This window comes from Aythya ferina, assembly GCF_964211825.1.
Source record: "Aythya ferina genome assembly, chromosome: 4".
Lineage (NCBI taxonomy): Eukaryota > Metazoa > Chordata > Aves > Anseriformes > Anatidae > Aythya > Aythya ferina.
The window spans coordinates 24,392,991-24,416,087 of NC_140300.1; the positions used below are offsets into that span (position 1 = coordinate 24,392,991).

The 23,097-nt window shown below is 37.6% G+C and overlaps 1 protein-coding gene across 4 annotated transcripts in view; it reads left to right on the forward strand.

The window, feature by feature from the left end:
* N4BP2 (NEDD4 binding protein 2) overlaps nucleotides 1-21,810 on the forward strand; it is a 41,000-nt gene extending 19,190 nt beyond the window's left edge. For all 4 annotated transcript variants that reach the window (XM_084518409.1, XM_084518407.1, XM_084518410.1 and 1 more), the window contains exons 9-19: nucleotides 1,417-1,575; nucleotides 2,653-4,970; nucleotides 6,343-6,428; nucleotides 7,155-7,179; nucleotides 8,257-8,501; nucleotides 9,896-10,014; nucleotides 11,320-11,458; nucleotides 11,560-11,745; nucleotides 14,064-14,232; nucleotides 16,047-16,170; nucleotides 16,989-21,810. In XM_084518409.1, the coding sequence (XP_084374535.1) occupies nucleotides 1,417-1,575; nucleotides 2,653-4,970; nucleotides 6,343-6,428; nucleotides 7,155-7,179; nucleotides 8,257-8,501; nucleotides 9,896-10,014; nucleotides 11,320-11,458; nucleotides 11,560-11,745; nucleotides 14,064-14,232; nucleotides 16,047-16,170; nucleotides 16,989-17,034 (3,616 nt within the window). In that variant the 3' untranslated portion in view covers nucleotides 17,035-21,810. The remainder of the gene's footprint in view (nucleotides 1-1,416; nucleotides 1,576-2,652; nucleotides 4,971-6,342; nucleotides 6,429-7,154; nucleotides 7,180-8,256; nucleotides 8,502-9,895; nucleotides 10,015-11,319; nucleotides 11,459-11,559; nucleotides 11,746-14,063; nucleotides 14,233-16,046; nucleotides 16,171-16,988) is intronic.
* The last annotated feature ends 1,287 nt before the right edge of the window (nucleotides 21,811-23,097 follow it).

Genomic DNA, 23,097 nt, shown 5'->3' on the forward strand with positions numbered 1-23,097 from the left:
CCTTCTAGGATCAATACTAGGGCCATTGCTATTTAATGTCCTTTTTATGACTTGGATGTTGGGACAGACTGTGCCTACATGAGCTTTGCAGATGATGCTGAATTGGGCAAGAACAGTTTATTTAGCCTTAAGAAGAAATGTTTAGGAGGGATTGTATTGCTGCCTTCAGCTACCTGTTGGGAGGTTACAGAGAAGACTAAAAGGATCTCTTCTGAGAATGGTGCAGGGATAGGATAAAACATAAACAAGTTGGATCTTGTGAAACTTTGATTACATAAAATAAAAAAGATGGTTGGGCACTGAAGGAGGTTGCCCAGAGTTTGTGGACATTCAGTCACTGGGTACATTGAAAACCTGACAGCCCGGCCTAGCTGTACCTTCTGAGTAGGAGGTTGTGCTGCATTTTCTCCAGAGGTCCCTTTCACATTAAATTATTCTGTGATTTCATAATATGTGTTGTCATCTGAATTTGCATGCTTAGCTTAAGGTTGGCCACTTTTCGAGGGAGGTAAGGTAGATTATTTTCTTACCTAACATACAACTTAAATGTGAGAAAACCCAGCAGAAACCAATGACCACCTGTGTCTCGTTGACTGTGACACTACCTTAACTTTTTAAGGAGCAGGAGCTTCTTGATACCAAGCCTAGATAAGGCTCTGATGTGTCTGAATGAACTGAGAGGAGCTCAGATGGTTTAGTAACCAAACACCCATAGGTTGTTGGACAACTTTCAGCATAAATACCAGTTCCAGGCCCATGCAGACTTTGTTTTCAGAAAGCAGGAGCAAACAGGATTCATTTTGGAATAAACTGTGGTTAGGTAGGAGGGAGGAAAGTCCTACTTTCTTTTACTAGAGATCAGTTGGTATTTTCTCCTGTACCTGTTTTGCCATCCTTGGCAGGTTTCACTTGTTCTAGGTATAATTGCTGCATTGGTGTTTAACAAAGCCACTGGAAATTCTGGACACCCAAAAAGTGTCTAGAATAATATGCAAATAAGCTTTCCTCAAGACTCAAGGAGTTGTTACGTTATGAAAGCCAGAGAAGAAAGACTGAACTCTGGAATCTTCCTTATCCACTTCGACTTCCTGCATCACTGTCTGGATCTGACGTGGTGTGTTTCTGATGCTTATTTGAAGACAACACGTTATTGGTGCAGTCTTAGATTTCAGTACTAAACAAAGCATCTTGCAGAGCAGGGCAACCAGACAGGGTGAAGTCAAACAGAGCAGTAATTTGTCTGAGACTCCCTGTTTTGAATACTTTGGTGCACTGATATGGAATGAATTTCTATTTCAGTTTTTGCTGTGTCCTTATGAGTTCTCTGGTTAGTCTTGCTGTAACCATCAATTATGCTCTTCTCTTAGTCTGTTGTAATATGCAAATCTGAATATAAATATGTTTTTTAATTCATAGGCGGAATATTCATGGTGTATCTAAAGAAAAGATCAAGAGAATGTTGGAGCGGTATGAACGTTGCCTTAGTATTAGATCAATCTTGGATTCTTCAGTCCCAGACAAATCAGAAGTTGCTGCCTGGAGTGAAGATCCTCCTTGTCAGGAGGAAAGTAATAGGTTAGATTATTTTCCTAGCCTTGTAGTATCAAAAAAAAAAAAAAAAAAAAGGCTAAAGAGTCAAACTTTATAGTAGTGGAACTTGGGTAGTGCTGTTGAACACTGAACATGTTTCAAACATTAATGAAATAATAACAAAGAAACACACTACAAAGTTTTCTTAGTTTTTAGGGATTACAAGACTGCTAGAAATGAGCAGTCAAGGGATATACCTTACCTGATAGATATGTGCTGTTGTATGTATAACACTTAAGTCCATAAAATGCTTTTCGCAAAAATGCAGCCTCAAATATGAGCAAATTACTATTCCTGAGTCTGTGCGCTGATATAAGATGACATTCATATAATAGTAGGAGTTACCTACTTGCTCTTGAATATGCATAATGTAGAATAGTCTAGATTTCTGTTGGTTACACACACCCAACATAGATAATTTTGTAGTGGCTAATCTGAATAAAGCTTAAATGCATCAATAAAATCTGATTTCCTGTGCGTTCTTATGTAGGTTGTTTGTTCCATGCTTAATATATTTGAAATTAAGTAGGGACTGATAATGAATGGAATGTAGTTGATTGTGAAAAGCAGAGTGATGTGAAATGGCAGGACCCTTACTAGTTAATTTCTGGACTCCTTTGTTTAGCATCTAGCAATCAGAAGGGAGAAGCAGTCATTAAACAGAAAAAGTTACCACCTTTGTGGCTATGAAGGAGGAAATTTGTGGCAACAGAGTGTTCCAGTACATAAGTGAATGAAGGGAATGGGTAAAGATAGACTCTTAGGAAAGTATTCTTAGTCCCTTGCTGAACTAAAATAGGGTTACTTACCAAAGAAAGTTCTGCTTTGCTTAGCTCATTACTTTTTATAACGGAGTGTTTAGGTTTGTGTTGTCATCTTAAATTTGTTTCCCTCTCGCTAAGGTTTTTCAGCTGCATGATTATAGTGTGTCCTCAAGGGTGGATTATGATCTGTAACTTTTACAATACCAAATAGCCAAGACAAAATTAAAAATGTGGAGAAGAACAGGTGCTTAAAGAAAGTCTGAAATGGGTTTATCTTTCGTTGCATTTTGTCTTTCAGAGAGAGAGAGGCGCATTCTGATATAAAGGAAGAAAAAGCATTTGCTTCTGATCCTGTGCCTCTTGAATCAGCTGAAGATGATAAACATGTTTCCGGTTCTTCTCTAACTTTAGAAAGTAACTGTACTCCTGAACATTTTCAGAAAGAGGAAAACAAAATGGAAAATAACTCCATGGAACACAGTACTGAGAACAGCACTGTTCAAGGTGACTTGGATGTTGATTTGTCAGGTTGTGTAGAAAAAGAACTGCCCTTGGAGAAAAAAGAAGAAAAGGGAGAAGGAATGGAAAGAATTACTGAAACAGAAGTGGATGAGGTTGAGGTGACCGCAACTGAAGAGACCTTACACTTAGGAGGAGCTGAGGAACACAGTGATAACAACATTCTCAAAGTTCAGGCTGAAACTGAACAATGCAGTGAAAAATGTACAGAACCAGAATCAACACAGAGCAGTAACACAGTGAAACCAAGCAGCTCAGCTCTGGACACATCAAGGAAACCAGAGCTACTAAACTTTCTGGGTGACTGGCCTGTACAACAAACAATGGGACAGAGAGTCAAAAGAGCTAGAAGACTAGAAAAGTCTTCTCTAAAGAATGATAGTGAAGGTAAAACCCCCAATCCTGAATTAAGTAAAGAACAAGCAGGCCTACCTGATACCTGTACTGTTGAAAAAGGACAGGGGGAAGAAAATTCATCCTCTAGCTCTTTCTCTGTCAGTTCAGATAAAGTTGTACCAGAACTGCAAATGTTAGGACATTGGCCTGTCTCCAGCTCATTAGAACAGAGACAACAGAGGCCAAGGAGAGTGAGAAAGACAAGTCTAAATCAGTCTGATGAAGGTAGAAGTACTGAAGGTGATGTTAATAAAAATGCTCTTGAGACTTTAGATGTGCTTCGTGGGATACCTGTGAACACTGCAGAACAAGAAGATACAAAAGTGTTGCATGTTCACCAACCTGAAACAGTAGCTAGTGAAACAGTTGGTGAGAAGAAAACCCAGCAAAGTAAGAGAACAAGGAAACATCACAAATTAGCCCTCACTTTTACAAACAACAATTTGCCCCATCCAAAAGAAGAGGAACAGTTGTCTATGCTTACTTCAGCAGAAGAGAAACGTGATGTGGGCTCATGTAGACAAATAAGTAGCCATTCACAAACCGAATCACACGATTTTGCTCTCCTGTGGAGATTAGAAAAGAAAATGCTTTTTCCTGAGACTGTCAAAGTACTGCATGGCAGACTAGATGGCTTTAAACCCAAAGATGTGGATAATACTTCAGGTTCTCAGGAAAAAATCCCCTACCGAGTTATGTACGATAAAAGCACATTTGTGGAAGAAAGTGAACTTATCAATATTGATGAGTCTGAAAAGCTAAATATGCTGTGTAAGCTCTTTGAGTCTTTTTCATTTGAAGCTCTGAAAGACCTGTATGAAAGATGTAACAAAGACATAGACTGGGCCACAGGTCTGCTGTTAGACTCTGATGAAAAATTGCACAAAGATCTTGATAGTGAGTACTTTCAAATAAGAGAAGCTGAGCCACTTGTTGCAGACCTTGATTTCAAGGAAAATACAAACTATGATGAGAATCTCAAAAATGGCAAACACACAGAGCAAATCATTGGGACTGTTGATATTTCTGAGCCTTCAGAAGTCAAGAACTCATCAACCAGTGTTGCAGAAAGCAGGAATACCAAGGCAATTGTGACAGACTCTGATGTGTCTGACTCATTTGCTGCTATCTCATTGAACGATTCAGTGGAAATGAAAAATTCCAGCGATAAAGCTCCTCGAGATGATGCAGACAGCTCTGCAGCAGGTATCATTGAGCATACCGTGTCAAGAAAGCAGACTACGGAGCATGTGAGCCCTGTTGAAGAAACGCGAAATAAACTCTCAGCCTCAGAACTTGATGCAGGTTTATATGTACCCATGGATTCATCTCACGGTCTTGATGCAACTACCAATTTGAAATCCAAATTAAATAATGAAAGTGAAAGTAGTAACCCTTCAGAAAGCAATGCAGAGAATGCTGAAGGGACTGCTTTGTTACTGGAAATAGATCGTGTACCTCTGATCGGTCCTAAGAGTGATAAAGAACTGGAAACTGATAAAGAAATGCAGGGGAGTACCAGGGAGATTTATGGTAAAGAAGAAAGTGAAACTGCGTGCAGGGATGAAGATAAAACCAAGTTACAATGTCCTTCATCAGTATCACCTTCAGCCTTCAATATAGATAGCCTAGAACTAACATTGCCTCCTGAACTGGCACTCCAGTTGAAAGAAATATTTGGACCTGTTGGCATTGATGCAGGTATGGGCATAATCATTTCCATATTTTTATGGAAAAAAAAAATCTTGGCTAAAAAAAATCTTTCTTCCTTTGCTGGGGAATATATTTGCACAATTCCTCGTGATGCTGTTGCCTGCTTCTGTTGATCTAAAAATGGAACTGAAGCAAGCATGGCATAAAATACGAATGCAGTAGTGCTACTTTCTAACTGTGTCTTTTTACACATACTTCAAAAGCAGAAAAAAAAAATATTGGCTTATTTGCCTTCTGAGCCACAGGCCTTTGAGCGTATATTCAAACTGGAGGCTTATCATGATGGTGAGGAAGATGCAAATGATGACTGGTTAAGGAAACAAAAAGGAGAAAAAAGATTTTAGTCATCAGTTAAACTGGGGAAGAAGATGAATGGTTTAGAGGGAAAATAAAGGAAGGCTATACTTAGCGATGCAAACAAAATGAAAAACAAACTACGGTGAAGAAAGCCATAAGCAGTTTGAGCATGCATCAAAATACAAGAGTTAAAGACTGATAGAAAAGAGAAGGAAGGAAAACACAAGGAGGATAATTTATTTTCTCTCAGTTTTTTCTATTCTCTGAAAGATTACTTGATGTGAAACCCTGCATACCTGGTCTGTTGGTGGGTTTGGCTGCTCTCCTGCATTCCATGCCCACCCCCTCCAAAAAAGAAAAATTACTTGTTTTTGATAGCAGAAAAGTGTTTTATTTTGTCTTATGTCTGTCCCGGATTTTCATTTGACATATGTGTACTTCCTGACCTGTTATTTTTTTAAGGGTGGGAAATGTAACAATATTAGAAGGACATTTTAGGGAAAGTACATACCATGATGATACCATGATAATTCCTGTTGTTTCCTTTGGAGTTAGAGGTGATACTTGTAGCTCAGCTTCTCTAAGTTTGTGAGTTTGGAAGGAGGGATATGAATACTATTGCACAGTGGCTAGTAATGCTTTATTATTTGAAAGCTGTTACATGCGGATTGCAATTAAACAGTGGAAGTCGTGTTTTCACAAATGATACTGGAGTTGTAAGTGAACAGTGGCTGTGGAAGAGAAGGTACTGCTTGAAAAAATAAAGAAGGAAGAATGTAGTTGTTCAGGTTATCATATTTCAGCAAGATACATTTAATATTAACTCATTTTTCTTAATCTGAATTTTTGAGCACTAGATAATGGATTCTGTGTGGCTTTTTTTTTTTTTTTTTTTTTTTTTTTAAGAAAAACTTGGCAGTTACTGAACATTTTTTTTTTAGGCATTACAGTTTGTGCAAAACCTCCAGAATTCAACTTAGTAAGTACTAGGCTGTTGTACTTTGGTTGCTTGGATAAGCTTTTATAGAATGCTTTAATGAGTGTATTTTCTTTCTTCTGCAAGGATCACTGACTGCTGAGGATTGTGTGGTTCATATTGATCTGAATTTGGCAAAAGTGATTCATGAAAAATGGAAAGAATCTATTCTGGTAAGTAGATTTCTTATGGTATGATGATGTGCTATGTCAGTCCATTTGGCTCAATGTCTCGATCTGAAGGCGTTTGTAAGATGTAAATATCTTTGTGAGAACAATGATAAAATAGTCGTGCTTTGTGAAATATGTGGAGTATATCAGTATGCCATAATCATCAGAGCTGTTGAAAGACAGTTAAAGGGATGAGGAAACTGCATGTTACTGGTATGTCATCATGAAAATGAAATCCTTGAAAACGAAAGGTCATAGTGTAAAATTTCACTACAAAATTGATAAAAAAATTCCACTGGACAAAAATTATTACTGGCCTTTTGACATTTAAGAGGAGCTCTTGTATGAATTATCGTGTATATGAAACATCACCATGTACATTAATTGAGAAAAGTTCTCTAACCTCCATTCTGCTGTATCTGTATGAAGCTTGGACTGCATTTGGGCACAATTTTTGTTTGGTTCATTTCATTAAAGTTACGAAATCTTAGCAGTAGGGCATATTCCTCCCATTAGCGTGTTTGGAAATACAATTCTATCTTTTAAAATTAACTTGTAAAATAATTGTCTTAAGTATATTTCTTTTGAAAATCTAATATTTGAGAAATACCATGAAATATTATTTTGAAGCTAGGTAGGCTTATCTAGAAGCTAATACTTATAAACATAGCATTTCACAATGAAACTTTTTAGCTTATCAATGTTCATTTTTTTCCTGTTTTTATTTAGAAGCGTCGGAGGAGAGATGAATCAGGTAAGTTGTTTACAGAAGGTATGCCATGTATTTCTTTTCAGTGTAAAAAATACTTAATTCCTATTGTTAAAGTATTTAATTTTTTAAAACTTCAATAAGGTTGCAAATACTCTGGCTAGTGAAGGATGGATTCACTTATTAAGCTAACCTTTTTTTGTATTGGTCTTTGTACTATTTAGCGTTCCTTTACAGAGTTTTAAGGGAAAAAAAAAAAAGAAAAAGTGAATTATAAGCAATACCACTGATCCCAGGGAGATAAAATGAAAAAACATATTGTTTTGTGTACTTGAGAGAATTTAAAGAGAAGCTCTGGCTGGAGTAAGACAGCTGTTTGATAGGATTTTTGTAATCTCTGTGGGAAGAAAAGCTGCAGCTAGTGAATTCCTAGCGGAGGAAGGCAAAAGAAAGAGGTCAGGCATACAACATGCACGCACTGCTGCCTGTTTTAGAGGATTTGGATAGGGCAGGAAGTATGTATGTCCTTGTTCCAAAATGTGTGTCCTTGTATGTTCCAATGCATGTCCTTGTTCCAAAAGTCCCTGACTATCTAGTTTCTAGTCACTCAACTACCTCTGAAGAAATGTTCCTCTACAGTATAATCCCACTCATCTTGGATGGGTGGAGACTTGGATTGCAATGTAGGTGCTAAATCCCCACATGAATGGCCAAACAGTGCTGCTGTCGTTAATTCCTAGAAATGTGACATCAGATTGTTAAGCATCTGTCAAGCAATAGAAGGAAGGCAGGTGAACGTGTAAATACATGTTGATAATCGTCTTGTAAAAGCATGTGTTTATGTATGTGCAGGGTAGTTTACAGTTTGGAAATTCTTGGTCCTTCAAAATTTGGTGAATCTGGGAAATCTGATTTTGCTTTTGTTTTAGAAAATAGGTGAAGATGATCAGGCAGTCTTTGGAAAATAGAAGCGAGGGAGGTTGCTTTCTGTTTTACCAATAATAACGTAGTTTTAACAAAGACCAAAACACCTAGGGTGAAAAACTTTGTAATTATTTTGGCTTTGCTTGTGTAATTAATCTAATAATTGTTTTGTCACCTCGTTTTTGTTGCTTTTTGAAGGTCCTACACTGATTCAGCAAATAGATATGAATGACTCAGAAATGCTGTTATCTCAAAATGTGGACAATAAAATGCAGAAGAAAAAAATGAACTGGCTTTCAAGCTCATCTAATGACATACAGTCTAAGAAAGCAACAACATCAGAAATTTTTCCTTTCATGGATCATTGGAATGCTCAGACTCAGAAAGTTTCTCTCAGGCAAATCATATCTGAAGAAATAGCCATGCAGGAGAAAGAGGACCTGGTATGGATATCACCATTTTTATGCAGTATAAATTCATTACTGTTAATGAAACAGTATCTTATTTGGTGACTCATCTTTGTGCTGCTGATTACAGCCTGAATTCAAGAGATAAATGCATGCTAGTTAGTGTTACTGATTACAATGATACATACATTTGCTTGTGGTAGATTTTTTTTCAAATCTCATTTAAAAATGTAATATTTTGATTGTTTCACAAACAGATCATGGTGCTTTTCACTCTACAGGTTAGCATTTGCATTTGTTTGAATTGTTTTTTTTTTATCGCTCACTTAAAAGTAGATGATTTCCTGCATTTTTTAATAGAAGCAATATCAAAAAAAAAGTTTTAAATTAGCTTCTTGCTTTGTTTATTTGGAAATGGATTGAATTTGTTTTAATATTTTTTTCCCAAGAAGAACCCACAACATTCCTAACAGATGAGATATTAAAATAAATATTTGAGAATCTCAATTTTCTATACTAACTTGTCAGAAAATAGGAATATTTTATAGATTCTTGTTAGTTTTTTATTTACCACACAATTCCCATACACTGGTTGGTGTATACACTACACTGCCCCCTATTGCAAGGCAATTGTTCAGAACAGGAGTTTTTGTTTGTAATTGTCTCTGATAAGTAGCTGTTTCTAAAGCTTTGTTTGTACTGCTAAAGAAAGCTAGATGTTATTGGCCTGATGTTACCAGTTTGAAAGAATGGCTTGTGGATTCTTTCCTTGAACTGCATGTATGTGGCTTACTGATAATGGTAATGTATTGTCCATGGATTTGGATTCTTGGAGCTTGGCTTTGTTCTGCCATTCCCTCCCCCCCCCCCCTTTTTTTTTTGTAGTCTGAGTATTGGAATCATCAGCCTAGTTTATTGTAGGGTATAATTATTTGTTCTTTTCCACTTAACTTCACAAATGTGAATAGTTTTTACAGTATAGCTTCAGATAATAACCTACACCAAGACAAAATTGCTTCATCTACTTTCTAATAAAACATTGCTTCAACCCCAAGCCCTCAGTACCATTTTCCACAGATAACTGAGTAGAGAGGTAGACTTCATACAAGCTTAGCATTGGACTGGATAGACCAGCAGCAGAATGCATTTGTAAACTAAAATTCCTCCTAAACATCCTCCTTTTAAATCCCTTCAAATGACTGCAGAGAACTGCACCAGTGTGTAATACAACTCACCTGTCCTTGCTTTCTTATCATCAGATCAATGTGGCAGGCTCAATGTGATACTGAAGTGTTGCCATTGCTATGGGTGCATAACTACTGAGTGGATGTTTTTTTTGAATCCTAACAAATAGCAGTATAATTGGGTTGGCTCCACTGATTTTGTTCTAATCATGAGCTTGCAATATTATTTCTTTGTCTTCTGGGTAGAAACGTGTTCCTTCTGTGGCTAGAAAAGACTGTGCTGCTAAACTGAAGGAGAAGCAACTTTTTGAGATGTTTCCAACAATTAATCAAAATTTCTTAATGGACGTCTTCAAGGACAACAAGTAAGAAATCTTTAAAGCTCTTTGTAAAACTGGTACTCAGTAATGCGCAGTTATTGCCTTAACTATCAACAATTAAGGCACAGCTAATTAATGGCTTTTTCCGAACTAGCACTTTGCATTTTGTAGGTTTAAATAAAGGCAAAAGTAACTGGTCTTAAAAGAAAAAAGGGTATGAAAACTACATGTGTACACCCGATTCTTGCTTTGAGGAATAGGCAGTTTCACTTACCAGAAGAATGTTTCTGGTTATTGACATCAGACTGTCAGTGGAACTGTGTGTTTGCTCTAGAGTCAAGGTGTACACAAAGTAGGAGAAATTAGTAGAGGATTTAACAGTATATGTACAGAAGATACCATCCAGCTTAAGAAGAAAACTATCACCTGGTGTTAGCTGCTAGTAGTCTCATGGTTACTATAGCAGCTCTGAAGGAAAGAGCCATCTCTTTATCTCTTCCTGCTTGTATTCTGTTTCTCTGTTCTGCATTATGTTTTTGGGGTGTGTGACTACCTTCTTAAATTGAAGTTCCAGTGAATTAAACTTCTTTTCAAGAGAAACTTTCCTTTTTCATCCTTGGCCAGTTGAATGTGTGTCTTGACATATGGGTTTGCATGCCTATTTGTCAGTTTTTCTGCTCGTCCAGATTGTTATCAAAACCTTTCCTTGTGGAATGTTTAAAGCAAGCTGTTTATCTACCTCTACACCTCTTTCACTGTTTTTCATATTCTAAATTCTTTTCATAGTGTTGCCTTTCCCAAAATCTGTCTTTACTTCTGATCAATCTTTCTCTTGTCTGCTTACTGAGCAGCAAGAAGAAGAAAGGGCATACTGAAAATCTGGTGGCAGCTGATCTCCTATTCCGTTAAACTTAACACAGAGATTTTCCTGCATAACAGTTCCAGAGAACTGAGCTGGTTTTAAACTAGATTGTACTATCTAATCCCATCCAGAGGAGATTTAAGATAAAGTAACTTATACAGCCCAGAAGACAGTGCTTCCTTCTAAACTGATGCCAGTGTTTTATTAAGATATGATGCAATTTCCTTTGGTATTTCATAGCCCTTTCAGTATTCAAGTGCCCCTTAATGACATCTCAGTCGACTAAGACTGCTTGTACATTAACGGCAGTAATGCAGTACAGTGAGTTGACAAACCCTTCTGTAAGATGGAAAATTCTATTCTAGTGCTTTATTTTCATAGGCATTTATTTCTCTCACTCCATGAAGGTCTGTAGCATGTATTTTAGTAAATGTAGCAGCTATTAATATACTTGAAAAGTCACAAATCTTACCTATTATACTTTACAGCTATTCTTTAGAGCAGACTGAACAGTTTCTGAACTGTGTTCTGGAAGCAGATCCTGTAAAAACAGTTATAGCTCAAGAAAGTGTTCAGCAAAATGAAAGTGTTTCTTCCTACAGTGCTGCAAAGAACCGTGAGAAGAAGGTACTGTGTTTTTTTAATCATAATTACAAATAAATCCAAAACCATGTCAGTGAAAAGACCCTACAATACATACTTAAATTCAACATTGCAAATTCCTACAGGCAAAAAAAGCTAAGGAAGAGGATGATGTTTTGAGTGAAATATTTCAAGAATATGAGTATCCACAATATGATGATTTAAGAGCAGAAGCTTTTCATCACCAACAAAAGAGACAGGAATGCTTGAAAAAGGCTGGGGAGGCCTATCACATGGGAATGAAGTCTGTGGCAGCATTTTATGCACATCAGGTAAACTTAAATGTTGTGCTTTCTTTCTGAATTTAGAGGGACAGATACTAAATTGGAAGTGATAAAATTGTGTCTACTGCAGCTGATAAACTTGCTTAGTTACTGTTGCCTAAGTGTTAGTTTGAGAATTGTCTTAAAATGAAACTCACTTCCATTAGTAATGATGCTGACACAGGAAGCTACTGTAACCAAATTCAGTGTGAAATCTCATGAAAGATGATATTTAAGTGCTTAGTGAGATATGCTCATTTTCTTATAGATAGCACTCTCACATCTGCACGCTTGTAAGCACCAAGACTTGTGTCGATGTGGTCTGAATTCACTCGTGCATTACATGGAGTGAAATGAACATCAGCTATGGAATCTTTTAAATGTCCTTTGGGTTCCTCTTAACTGGTGAGGAACTGTTTCTAGACACGTCTTTTGTACTTTTTAGGAATCAGGTATTAAGATATGATCTTCTCCCTCAGAATTATACTTATTTCATCCTCTGTAAATGTTGGACAGGAGTGCTGTTTGCTGTCTTTGTGTCCTTGTTTTGAATATCTTTATGGCTACAGCCTGTATTCCTGTTGGTATGAGGTGGTGTGGCATGCCGTGCTTTTTGCCATCCGTTTTTGGAGTTTAGATCTGCTGATCAGTCTTGTGTACTGTGGCCTTGGAGCACAAGCTATCTCGTCTTGATTCAAGCACAGCTCTTGGTATATACTAGTTCGATGCCTGTTCATAGAATGGCTCAGGTTGGAAGGGACCTTAAAGATTATGTAACTTCAACCCCCCTTCATCATTGCTGTTGATCATGTTCTTTGTTGTAAGTACAGACTGATTCTCTGTCCTTTCCTCTACATGTTTTTATTTGTGTCTTCACACAAGATACTTTAATTCATGCATCATTCAGACCACTCTTAAAATTATAAATCCCTAATTCTTTTTGAAGGCTGTAGCTTTCTTCTGATCTAATAGCATATAAAAGAAAAATTTGGCAAGAATTTCCATTATAGAACCATGTAATTCTAATCTATGAGTTGCATTAGGAGAGAATAAAAATGAAACAATGAGTTCCTTGAATTTGCTTGTTATCTTATAAAAGCTTTCATGTGGTTGGTATAAATGTTTGGATTGTTACTGTATATGTAGGAAATGCTGAATACTCGTGTCTTTATAACGATCTTGTTAATGTTCTCAGTCTGTGTATTCATGATGTTTGGGGAGGTTCTGAACAAAGCTCTGCATGATTTTAAATAAAAATGTAATTTCAAGTCCTCTCTTTTGTTCGTAGACCTAATGACAAGTAGAGTCTGGAAATTTATAATGTATTTTCTTTTAGGTAATAAAAAGGCAAACTAAAGTACCTTTATTCATGAAAAAGTACTTTATACTTGGTGGCCTTGGCCTGTCCTGGGAATCCTCTGCAAGTGAGAGTTATGGGGCTGGTGTCTCTGGTCTGACACTAATGTACTTCAGATGATCCATTTTAAGGAAGTGTAAGACAGTCTGTCACTTCTGTTCTCTTGAGCCCTTGTCAGTCCAGTACCTGGAGTTAAGACTTGCATTTCCTTTCAAACTGTGCTTACAGATCTTCAAAGACATAATTTGTTGCTTCAGTCTCTCAGATACGATCACTGCAAGGTTCGTGGGAAATAGTTGGTGTTTGTTCACTGTGTAATGTGAATAATCCTGTACTGCTCCTTGCCCCTAATTCCAATAGGGACTATACTGACATTGTCATAAAAGGTGTCACAATTATTGGGAGAGATAATAGGCAACTATCCAAAAAAAAAAAAAAACAAAAGTGCTTAAGTGCTTGCTCTTCTTGGCTAGACTGATTTTCTGATTTTTAGGGAATGTGTTCAGAAGAACTAACCTCAAATATAATACTCAGTAGGTTTTTCCTACGCAATTAAGCAGTTTCTTTGATATTGTTTCATTAAAGTTTTAGTGAAATATTTTCAGACACTAAAATGCCATTGTTAGGATAATAAATCTGAAAATCATCATGAAGTGTAACTTTTTAGCTTATGTAATGATGTTATGTTCTCCTGACATCTATTTTTTTTTTCCCTTTCTCATGAAGATTTTGTTTATAGTTTCTTCTTGGTGCCAGCTTTGAGTAGTTCTTAACAAACAAATTTCATGAAATCCCCTTGTGCGTAGGTCTCCCTGAGCCTCTTCCAGAAATTGTGTTGTGATTATAAATTTCACTGCTTCAAACTGTGAGCTAAAAGCTCCCTGCCAGTAGTGTCGTTTTGAACCCAACAACCAGTGTGAAGCTTAGATTGTGTCTCGGAGTGTAATAGTCGATGTGCTTTTGCATAAAGGGTCGCCTTCACGAGCAGAAGATGAAAGAAGCCAACCATGCTGCCGCTGCGCAGATCTTTGAGAAAGTAAATACCTCCTTGCTGCCTCTGAACGTGTTGGATCTGCATGGGCTCCATGTGGATGAAGCTGTGAATCAGTTGTCCAGAGTGCTGCAGGAAAAATGTGAAGGTAGGAATGAGCTAATAATTCCTGTCCCCTAGAAGTTATCCTCTTCATTCTCTGCTAAGAAATCACTATATATGGCAGTGTCCGAAGGTCTGAGTGTAATCTAGTACTATGTGGAAACAGCTGGCTTCCGTGTTGTTTTATTTTCAAAGTTCCCCCATGGAAATTGTTTTCCTTGACAAGGCAATGATTCTTTTTGCTCAAAGCTGCCAACCTCCATACCCAGCACTCTGCTTCTTCTTTGTAAATCTTACTATTGCTTCTGTTTTACCCTCTCTTTATTTTTTTTTTTTAAGACTTGATCTGTCCTTCATGGCATTTTTACAGAGGTGGTAATGCAAATATTTGTGTCGTCTTTGCATTGCTTTGTCAGAACTATTTTGCTTTTTTTAATCTTTAAAGAAAAATTGGTATTTTGGAATACTAACCACAATGATTAGATTGTCTTCAAGTTTTACTTGAAATTGTGTGGTTTAAGCTGTCTTTCAGTAACTGTTGCATACATTTGCCAGTAGGATCTCTTGAGATCAGAATACTGCTGCTGCTTCCATAAATGACATTTTGTGCAGTTTTGCTTGAGGGCTTGTTTTTTCTCCCAGTGGAGTGAGTGCTCCAGTGATTCATGAGTGTTCTTGCTGTAAAAAGATACATTTTCTGCATTATTAGTTTACCCTATAAATCTAAGCACACTGGGAATGCTTTTGTAAGAAATATTTCTCATGCAAGGTACCACTGCACAAAACTTTTCCTTAATATACAACAGCTACTCCACACAGTAGAAGCATTAGTGTTCGGTAGGGCTCAGATAGTCCTTCTTTTTCCCCTTAATATAGGTCAGAGCTAATTAAATTGCATTATCTCATTCTACTCCTGAAATTACATTTGTATACTGTAAGCTGTAATCTAATGCTTTTTTGGAGTTTTGTGAAGCTACGCTTACATCATGAGGTTTGGAATGATGGGAGGGGCTCATGGTTCAGTCCTAGTTCTTGAAAAGAATTCCTCTTCATTTAACATACATGGGAAAGGGATCAATCAATATGGGCACCTAGCACTGGCAGAATTAAGAGTAAACTAACACTAAAAGGTTGAGAGAGAAAGAGAGTAGGTTAGGAAAGATGTCAATGTGAAGTGATAATCTTGAACTGACAAATTTTGGCTTGCGAGAATCCAACTTCATTTATATTTTTTCATCTTTTTTCTTAATCAATTTAGGCTGATGTGATCTCTAGGCTAAGAGCAATTTCATTTTGTATCATGGCTAGATAAACTAAGAAAGTTCATGATGTGCTGATCTACTGATTTCATATGCTCCAACATAGCAAAAATTACTGTCCAAATAAGTGTGACTTTAAAACCAGTTTTTGACATCTATATTTTCCTTTTTTTTTCCTTTCTTTATCCATTAAAATCTCATTTGTTTATATGCATTATTTTCACTTAAAAATTGGTGTATGACGTCCCTCTTTTTTAAAAAAATTTGCAATTTAACTATATTCTCATGGGGTGCAAGTTCCAACTAAGGAATAGATGATAGAAGCAGTAAAGCTGCTATGAAATTAGAAGGATTTTCTGATGATTGCACCATGCGTGTTGCAAGCAATCTAGTTTTAAAAAGCTTGACTATATTTTTCTTTCAGAGAATCTTTTTCAGAGGAAGCCAAATAGGACTTTTTATATAGGTGCATAGCTACCATGGGAAAACAAAGCTCTAGATCACTGGTGAAAGTTTTCAGAAAAATGGATGTAAAGGTTATGTTGAATGCCAAGTCTCAGCAGAGGGAGAATTTTAACCGTTACAATCCCTGCTATTACAGAGTACCAACAGACAGGTGGTAAACCTTATCTCTGTGTTATCACGGGAAGAGGAAGCCATAGTCAGGGAGGAGTTGCTCGCATCAAACCAGCAGCTATCAGATACCTCACAAGCCACAACTTCAGGTGAGTTTAGATTTTTGTTAGTGATTCATTTTTTCTTATCCCACATTTAACTAACTGAAATTGAAGTCTGTTTTAGAGTACTGCTAAACTACTAAACAGATCAACGCTGGTCTGCTGTTTCATAAGACCAGTGCCAATTGTATGACACACAACCATCTAATAAAGGATGCCTATTAAATTTTAGATCCTTTCCTCTATGGTAGATGAAAACAGTATGAATTATAGTTATCTAAACATAGCTTAATTATCTTTTTTTCCATTCAAGGTTGCTAGCTTTAATGTGAGGAGTTGTAAACCATGCTTTTTATTGGTCTCCAATATATGCTTCAGCTCGCAGCTTCTTACATGGGACAGCAGTTTAGCAAGTCTGGGTTGGTGTCATTGCGTTTGCTGCCTTTTCTTTACAGGAGTGTATGAAGGTGACTGTGAAGGTGGGACTCAGAGCAAAGACTTTTTTCCATTTCCCTCTCACTTTCTACAGAAAACAAGGGAGAAAATGTATTTTGAAAGAAGAGGGGATAAAAAGGGAGTGGGGAAAAAGGAGCAGAAAGAATATAACCAAGAATATTGGATGACCTTTTTGTTTTTTAAAACTCTTCCTCCCAGTTCCTGGTATTTCCAGCTGTTCACTTCTCCAGACCTTTATAAAATCCTCCTTTGCTGTCATATCCAGAGGACACGATGCTGGTTTCCTGACTCCCACATGCATATATACTTGACTGAGAACCTTATCGCTTTCCATATGTTTGATGAGGGCTGCAGGAGATGGCATTGCATGTAGCGTTCATCTTGAAGCTTCATCTTTTCTCGTTTCACAGGTTCGCAGAAATAAAACCAGGCTGCCTGAAAGTCATGCTGAATTGAAGGGTTGTCAAGAAGAGATGAGGAATACAGAAACTGAGATGTCGGATTACAGCTAACAACTTTTTGAACAACTGCAATAATGTTTTGTAATCTGTTTTAAAGGATGGTGTTTTATCAGAAATGGTATCGATTTACAGCAAGTGGTCTTGTCAGTGTATTTCCAAGAAAACTTTCATGTCAGATGGATCTTCTTTTTGAATCTTCACAAAGAAGACAGGTTTTACAGGTTTTGGAGTCTTAGAAATGCAGATTAAAATTCTGATGAGCATTATATCATGTTGTAATGGGAAGTTAAGGTACAGTTTTAAAATGCAACTCTTAACATACCCAGCCTATGACTCTTTCTTCACCTTCATCCACTGAAATTGCAGTGGATTCTGTGCTTTTGAGAGGTAGTACCTTGGACTTTTATGTTATGATGCAAAATTTTGTGCTAAACCCCTCAGAAGAGCATGAGGAGGTGGAAACTCAGCAACTACTGATGTTTCAAATCCAGTCACCGTTGAATGATAAATACATCCAGATTTCTTCAAGAGTCTGATTTAGTATTTTTAGTGGTCATTTTGTGATGACTTGACCAGTTCTGTTGTCCTTACTCCAATCTAAACTACTACTGACACTGATAGAAGTTACATATAAAGGACTCTGCATTAAGACCAGCTGTATGTTAAGTATTTTTTTTTTTTACAGACTTACTGTGATCCATTGAAGGGGAAAATACAACACAGTAGTTACATCTCTACTCACACATAAATAATACTGTAATTTTGGAAAAAACACTCAAAAAACAAAAAACCAACAACCTGTTGGATGAAAAGTGTTTCTTCCTTTTATGTCTTTTGTAATAGAGCAAAATGAGTACTGTTTCATTTTACAGGTGTCTAATGGTGATGTCTTCATTCTGTGTGTATGAAATCTGGTGATTTTTCTTGTAGTAAATTTGTTCATCTGTGAGGCATTTTAAATGTATTTTTTAACATCAAAATGAATGCTAATACTGCAGTAGTAATTGCCTAACTGGAAAGTCTAGGAATACAAAAGTTGCTCTGGTGGTGTTGCATCAGCATTTAAAAATACCTGTGTTTAAAAACAAAGATAAACAAAAAGAACAACAACAACAAAAAACTGAAACACCTGTACTTTGTCAAGCATTTCCATTAAGCAATTGGATAAGAAAAAAAAGATTTTTCACTGAAATATTTTTTAGAATGCATTACAACTTACATCTTTGCCTCTTAAAAGGCGTAAGAATTCTTTAAACTATTTGATTTTTTTATGTAAGACTTTTTTTTTTTTTTCAGAACAGATATGAGTTGTGTGTTAGGAATAATATTAATAGGTTAAGGATTAATAGGAGAGTCTTTCATTTTAAAATTACTTCCCTAGAAAATTTTACCCAGGAGCTACATGCACATGGAATTTGTATATGAATCCATATGTGTGTGCAAGTTCTGCCATTTGTGTGCACGGGTAGTAGTAAGCAAGGAACTTCTGTGAGAAAAGCTGTGCACAGAAACAGGTTTCATTTCAAAATGTGTCTGTGCAAGTTGCTGACAAACTGAAAGACATGATGTTTCTTGAATATCCATATTTGCTGTAATATATACACAGTGAACACAATGTACAGTAGATCTAAAAATGAGTTTGTCATGCTTCAGCAGACACAGTTATCTTTTTATGGTGATTTCAAATGCAAGAATAGCTTGAATAATATTTAATCAAAGAGACTCGTACTGGAATAATAGATTGCTGTAAGTAATAAGTTTTATGTTTTTGTGGGTACTTAATTAATCCAAATTGTTTCCCTCGTCTTTTTCTCCTTGCTGGACTACTCTGGCAAGCAGTGTTTGAAATACAAAAGGTATGGGCCCCCCATACAGCTCTAGCAGGGCTGTTCAAGCTACTGCACGACATCCTGTGTGATCAGGCCCGTGCTGTGTCCTCTGTGACAGTGCCTAAAATGGACTGAGATGTCACAAGATAGCAGGTCAGCTTATCAGCTGTCCAGGGCTGCAGACCTTTGAATTGCTTAAATGGAGCTTGGATCATTCTTTTGAACAAAGAAATTTCCTCCTGCTTCTGAGCAGAGTGCCCTTACTTTTTATAATGAATGGAGGTGCAGCTCGTTGAGGCACAGGCCCTGTTGGTTGGCCTGGGTGCAGAGCTGCCCAGCAAAGGCCCTACGTGTGCCCAAGGTGTCACGCCTCGAGCTGCTGGGTGCTGAAGCTCTGTGGTGATGTGCTTGTACGTGGGGAAGTGCCTGTGCCTCTTGGTGTTTTGGGAGGGGGCCCGATTCCCTCAGTACATCCGCACCGTTCCTGACATGGACAAAAACAGTGTAGATTTCAGCTCAAAAGATGAGCAGAAGAAGTTGTTGTCTTGCCCATCTGTTCGTCATAGCCTAGTTGTTGACGTGCTTACCCTGGAGGTGAGAAATGCAGCTTTTCACCTTCTTCTGGCTTAGCAGGGGGACGGCGATTGCACTCGACTCTCACTTCCCCAGAAAATACCATAACCAGTGGGGTTGGGGTATTGAAGTGCTGCTTCCTGAGCCTCTGCCAAACCTGCTCCTGCAAGCTAAAAATTCAAGATCAAGGGGGGTGAAAGAGATTAAACTATAGGAGTGTATAAACAGGCTCATGAGGAGGGCTAGGACTCTTAGAAAGAAGCTGTACCTGCTGAGCTTCAGTTGCCCTCCCTATAATTATTTTCTCTCTTTATTCCTGTTTGGTTAAATGCATAAATATGTTCAAGGCAAAACCTCAGCTCCACCCCTACTGCAGAGTTTTCTCCCGTCTGTCAGAGTCAGCAGAGAAGTGCATAGCTCAGGAGCAATTTGGAGTCCTTCTTTCTCTCCCTCTGTCCATTGTCCTTTTGGGTACAGGCATGGGTTCACTGAGGTACTCTGAATGCCTTACCTGGTTATAAGTTGGTCATTTTCCTAATTAAAAGTTGTTTGATTACAGGCTGAATTTTGATGTCAGATGATAGTTTAAAACTGTAACACAAGCAGAACCAGTCTTGCTTTTATTGAAGTGGGAGATAAAACCTCCCTCAGCTTCAGTGGCTCGGGATGAGGCACTGCAGTTCCAATTCAGAGAAAACATGATGAGCTCAGGCTTTTTCTTCCATGGGAGTTGAAGTGTGTGCTTAGAAGCTGTTCTGAGCTGAATGCAGAATGGAGGAAGATGGAGAAAGATGATCAGTGGAGAGAGAGAAAGTAGGGTTTTATTATTCAGGAACTCCATGCTTTCAAACACTTGCCAAACTGTCCTTAAAAACACACCGGAATCCTTGTATTTCTTTGATTGTTTGTATAATGGGATGAATATTTTATAGTGGGATGAATTATTTCAAATGTAGTTGTTTGAAAAGGGTATTTGAAAGTAGGCTACGTTTTACAACTTCCAGCCTTTCTGATGTCTTTTGCAGTTGCATTGGTGAGAGTCATGAGGTATATCATGTACAAATCTTATACTTAATTAAAGTAGCACGTAGTATTGCCACCAGCACTCTGAAGTAACGTGCGACTTTTCAAATACCTATATCGTGTACCACTTTTTAATCTATTATTCAACAGCATGTGGTTGTGATGGCTGCTGTCCTCTTAATACATGACTTTTTGTTTCTTTTTCTATGAAACATGTCAATATTTAGTCCAATTTTTAATTTAGGAAAACTCTCTTTTTTTTTCATGCAAAATTTAATGCTAGTGCCAGCATTGATGTATAATCCTACAGTAAAGAAGAGAAAGCAAGCTCACAAGTACAACAGAGATGGTTATTCTCTAAAGTAATGTGGGTGTTTAAAATATATTTCAGTCAATTATGAAAGCAGTGGGGCAAAAGTGATTTTTAAATGATACCTTGGTAATACTTGGATGAACTTGGATTCTATTTTTAATAGTATGTGGAACAGTTTTGTTTAAAATTAATGTTTTTATAGGCCTGTTGAAGGACACCTCAGGCAAAGTTTAACTTTTTTTTTGTGGCTGTGGGAAACCATTGCGACTCGGGAGTCCCCATTTAGGCTATGTCCACGTGCCCTAGTTTAACCTCGTTGTGAGCACGTGTGGTGTCGGGGGAGATCTGTAAAGATCGGCCGAACATGGACTCTGAATAAGGTTGTGCTTGAGGAAGTGAAGAGTAACCAAATCGTTATTTCATCTTGCCACAAAATACGGTTGGTATTTAAGAAAACAATTTTGTTGTTGATAATAGCAAAGCAGGATCATCACTAATGTACTATGATAAATTATACATAGGCTCTCTGTTGCTCATGCTTATATCTTTGAATGCGTTTCTAGAATACTGCTCTCTTCACAGAGCTAGGGAGAGGATATAGCATGGACATGGACAAACAAGTGTTCATCACCACAGTTCCTGTGTATGACGATTACTTCCTTTTTTCTTGAATAAAAATATTTTTAGTAAAAAAGAACTCCAATGGAAACCCAACTGATCATACTATTTCAGTGGTATTTCAGCTAAATACCCTGCTGAGCATTGAATGACGATGTGAATATGCATGTGAAAAGACCTAGTATTGCAGCTACCAGTTGTAAAAGCTGTTAGGACCAGTACATTGGAAAATATCAATGTCTATTTTTAAATTAAAATAAAAAAAAATATTTTTTTTATTTGTATAAAGTTGTAATTTTGCTGTTAACTATAACTTTCATTTTTTACTGAAATACAATTTTGTAATTTGCATTTAGAATTTCTAATGTGAAAAGGACTTTACAAAATCTAGTTTAATAAAGAATTTTTGCCACAAGTATAGCCTTCTGTCTCTCCTTGGAAGACTGCGTTTCAGCTCGTATCAGATTTTGTCAAATAGTAGACTCAGAGTTCTGCATGAAAGCCACTTGTCCTGGCTTTGGGATACCATCTGTAGGGAGAGAAAGCAACCATCTGCAGGCGTAAAAAGGAACAGATTTGTGGCCTGATTTTAAGTGACGTGAGTGGGAGCTGAATGCTCACATTACTGAAAATGAGGGTCATGGTTTCAGTTTTTTTTTTTTCTTTCTTTTTTTCTTTTTTCTTTTTTTTTTTTTTTCCCCCTGAAGTAGATGAAGAGAAGCTGCTTAGGCCTAGCTTATTGTGTAGGAGAGTGCGGGCAGTGGCATACATCAGAGGGGCAGGTAGGAGCACTGTAAAGATGGTTTATCAGTGGAGGAAAGTGCTGGGTAGGCCTCCTTTGGTGAGACCCCTTAGGTCAGAGGTAATAATCGGATGGATTCTGAGGAAGAGCAATTGCTGTGTGATTGTGGGTTTATAGCTAGCAGTCCTAGCTTTTCCCAAGGCTGCTTGGTGCAGATCGAGTGCGGGTATTGCTGTATCGTGTTCCTGCAGGGGTGGGCAGACACCTGAGAGCAGAGTGCTGGCTGGAGTCCAGCAGGTTTCAGTAGCTCTGGTTGGGGACAACTGACTTCAACGTGAGTTGGCTCCTGCAGACTTGTTCCTATGATTTCTTTGCCTTATAGCTTGGATACGCTGCAGAAACAAGCCAGGTTTGTGTGCATTTGTACAGCAAAGCCCCAACTAAAAAACTGATCAAGAGAGCAGGGAAAACAGGGTTTGGAAACATGAAAGCTTGTTAGAAGCTAGCTTTGATTTGACATGGCTGATTCAAAGGCACAGCTACATACCACAGCCTGAGTAATGTCTAGTTATTTTTTTTTGTCATTACTTACAGATACCTGTTTCTGGCAGCAAGGGCCACCTTGGGGATTATTTTCTCAAACTGCAGTGTTTTAAAGTGGAGGTACTGCTACTCTCCGGAGGCAGGACAGCAGTGTTTGTACACAGTGCTGGACATGGAGACCCAGCGTGGTTCCTATCCTGGCTACAACAGTCTGTCCTGATCCGACAGCTGCTGATTTGGTTATGCCTTTAGTTCCCTATGTGCTGGGCCACCTCTGAACTCCTCTCTGCTTACAGCTGGGAAACGTCTCCTTGTTGGTGCTCTGAGGATTTCTGAAAGTCCTTCTGCCTTCATCAATATGAGAGGTGGAGTACTCTAACTTGTCCTTACCTATGGAAATGGTTTGAATGTTACCAT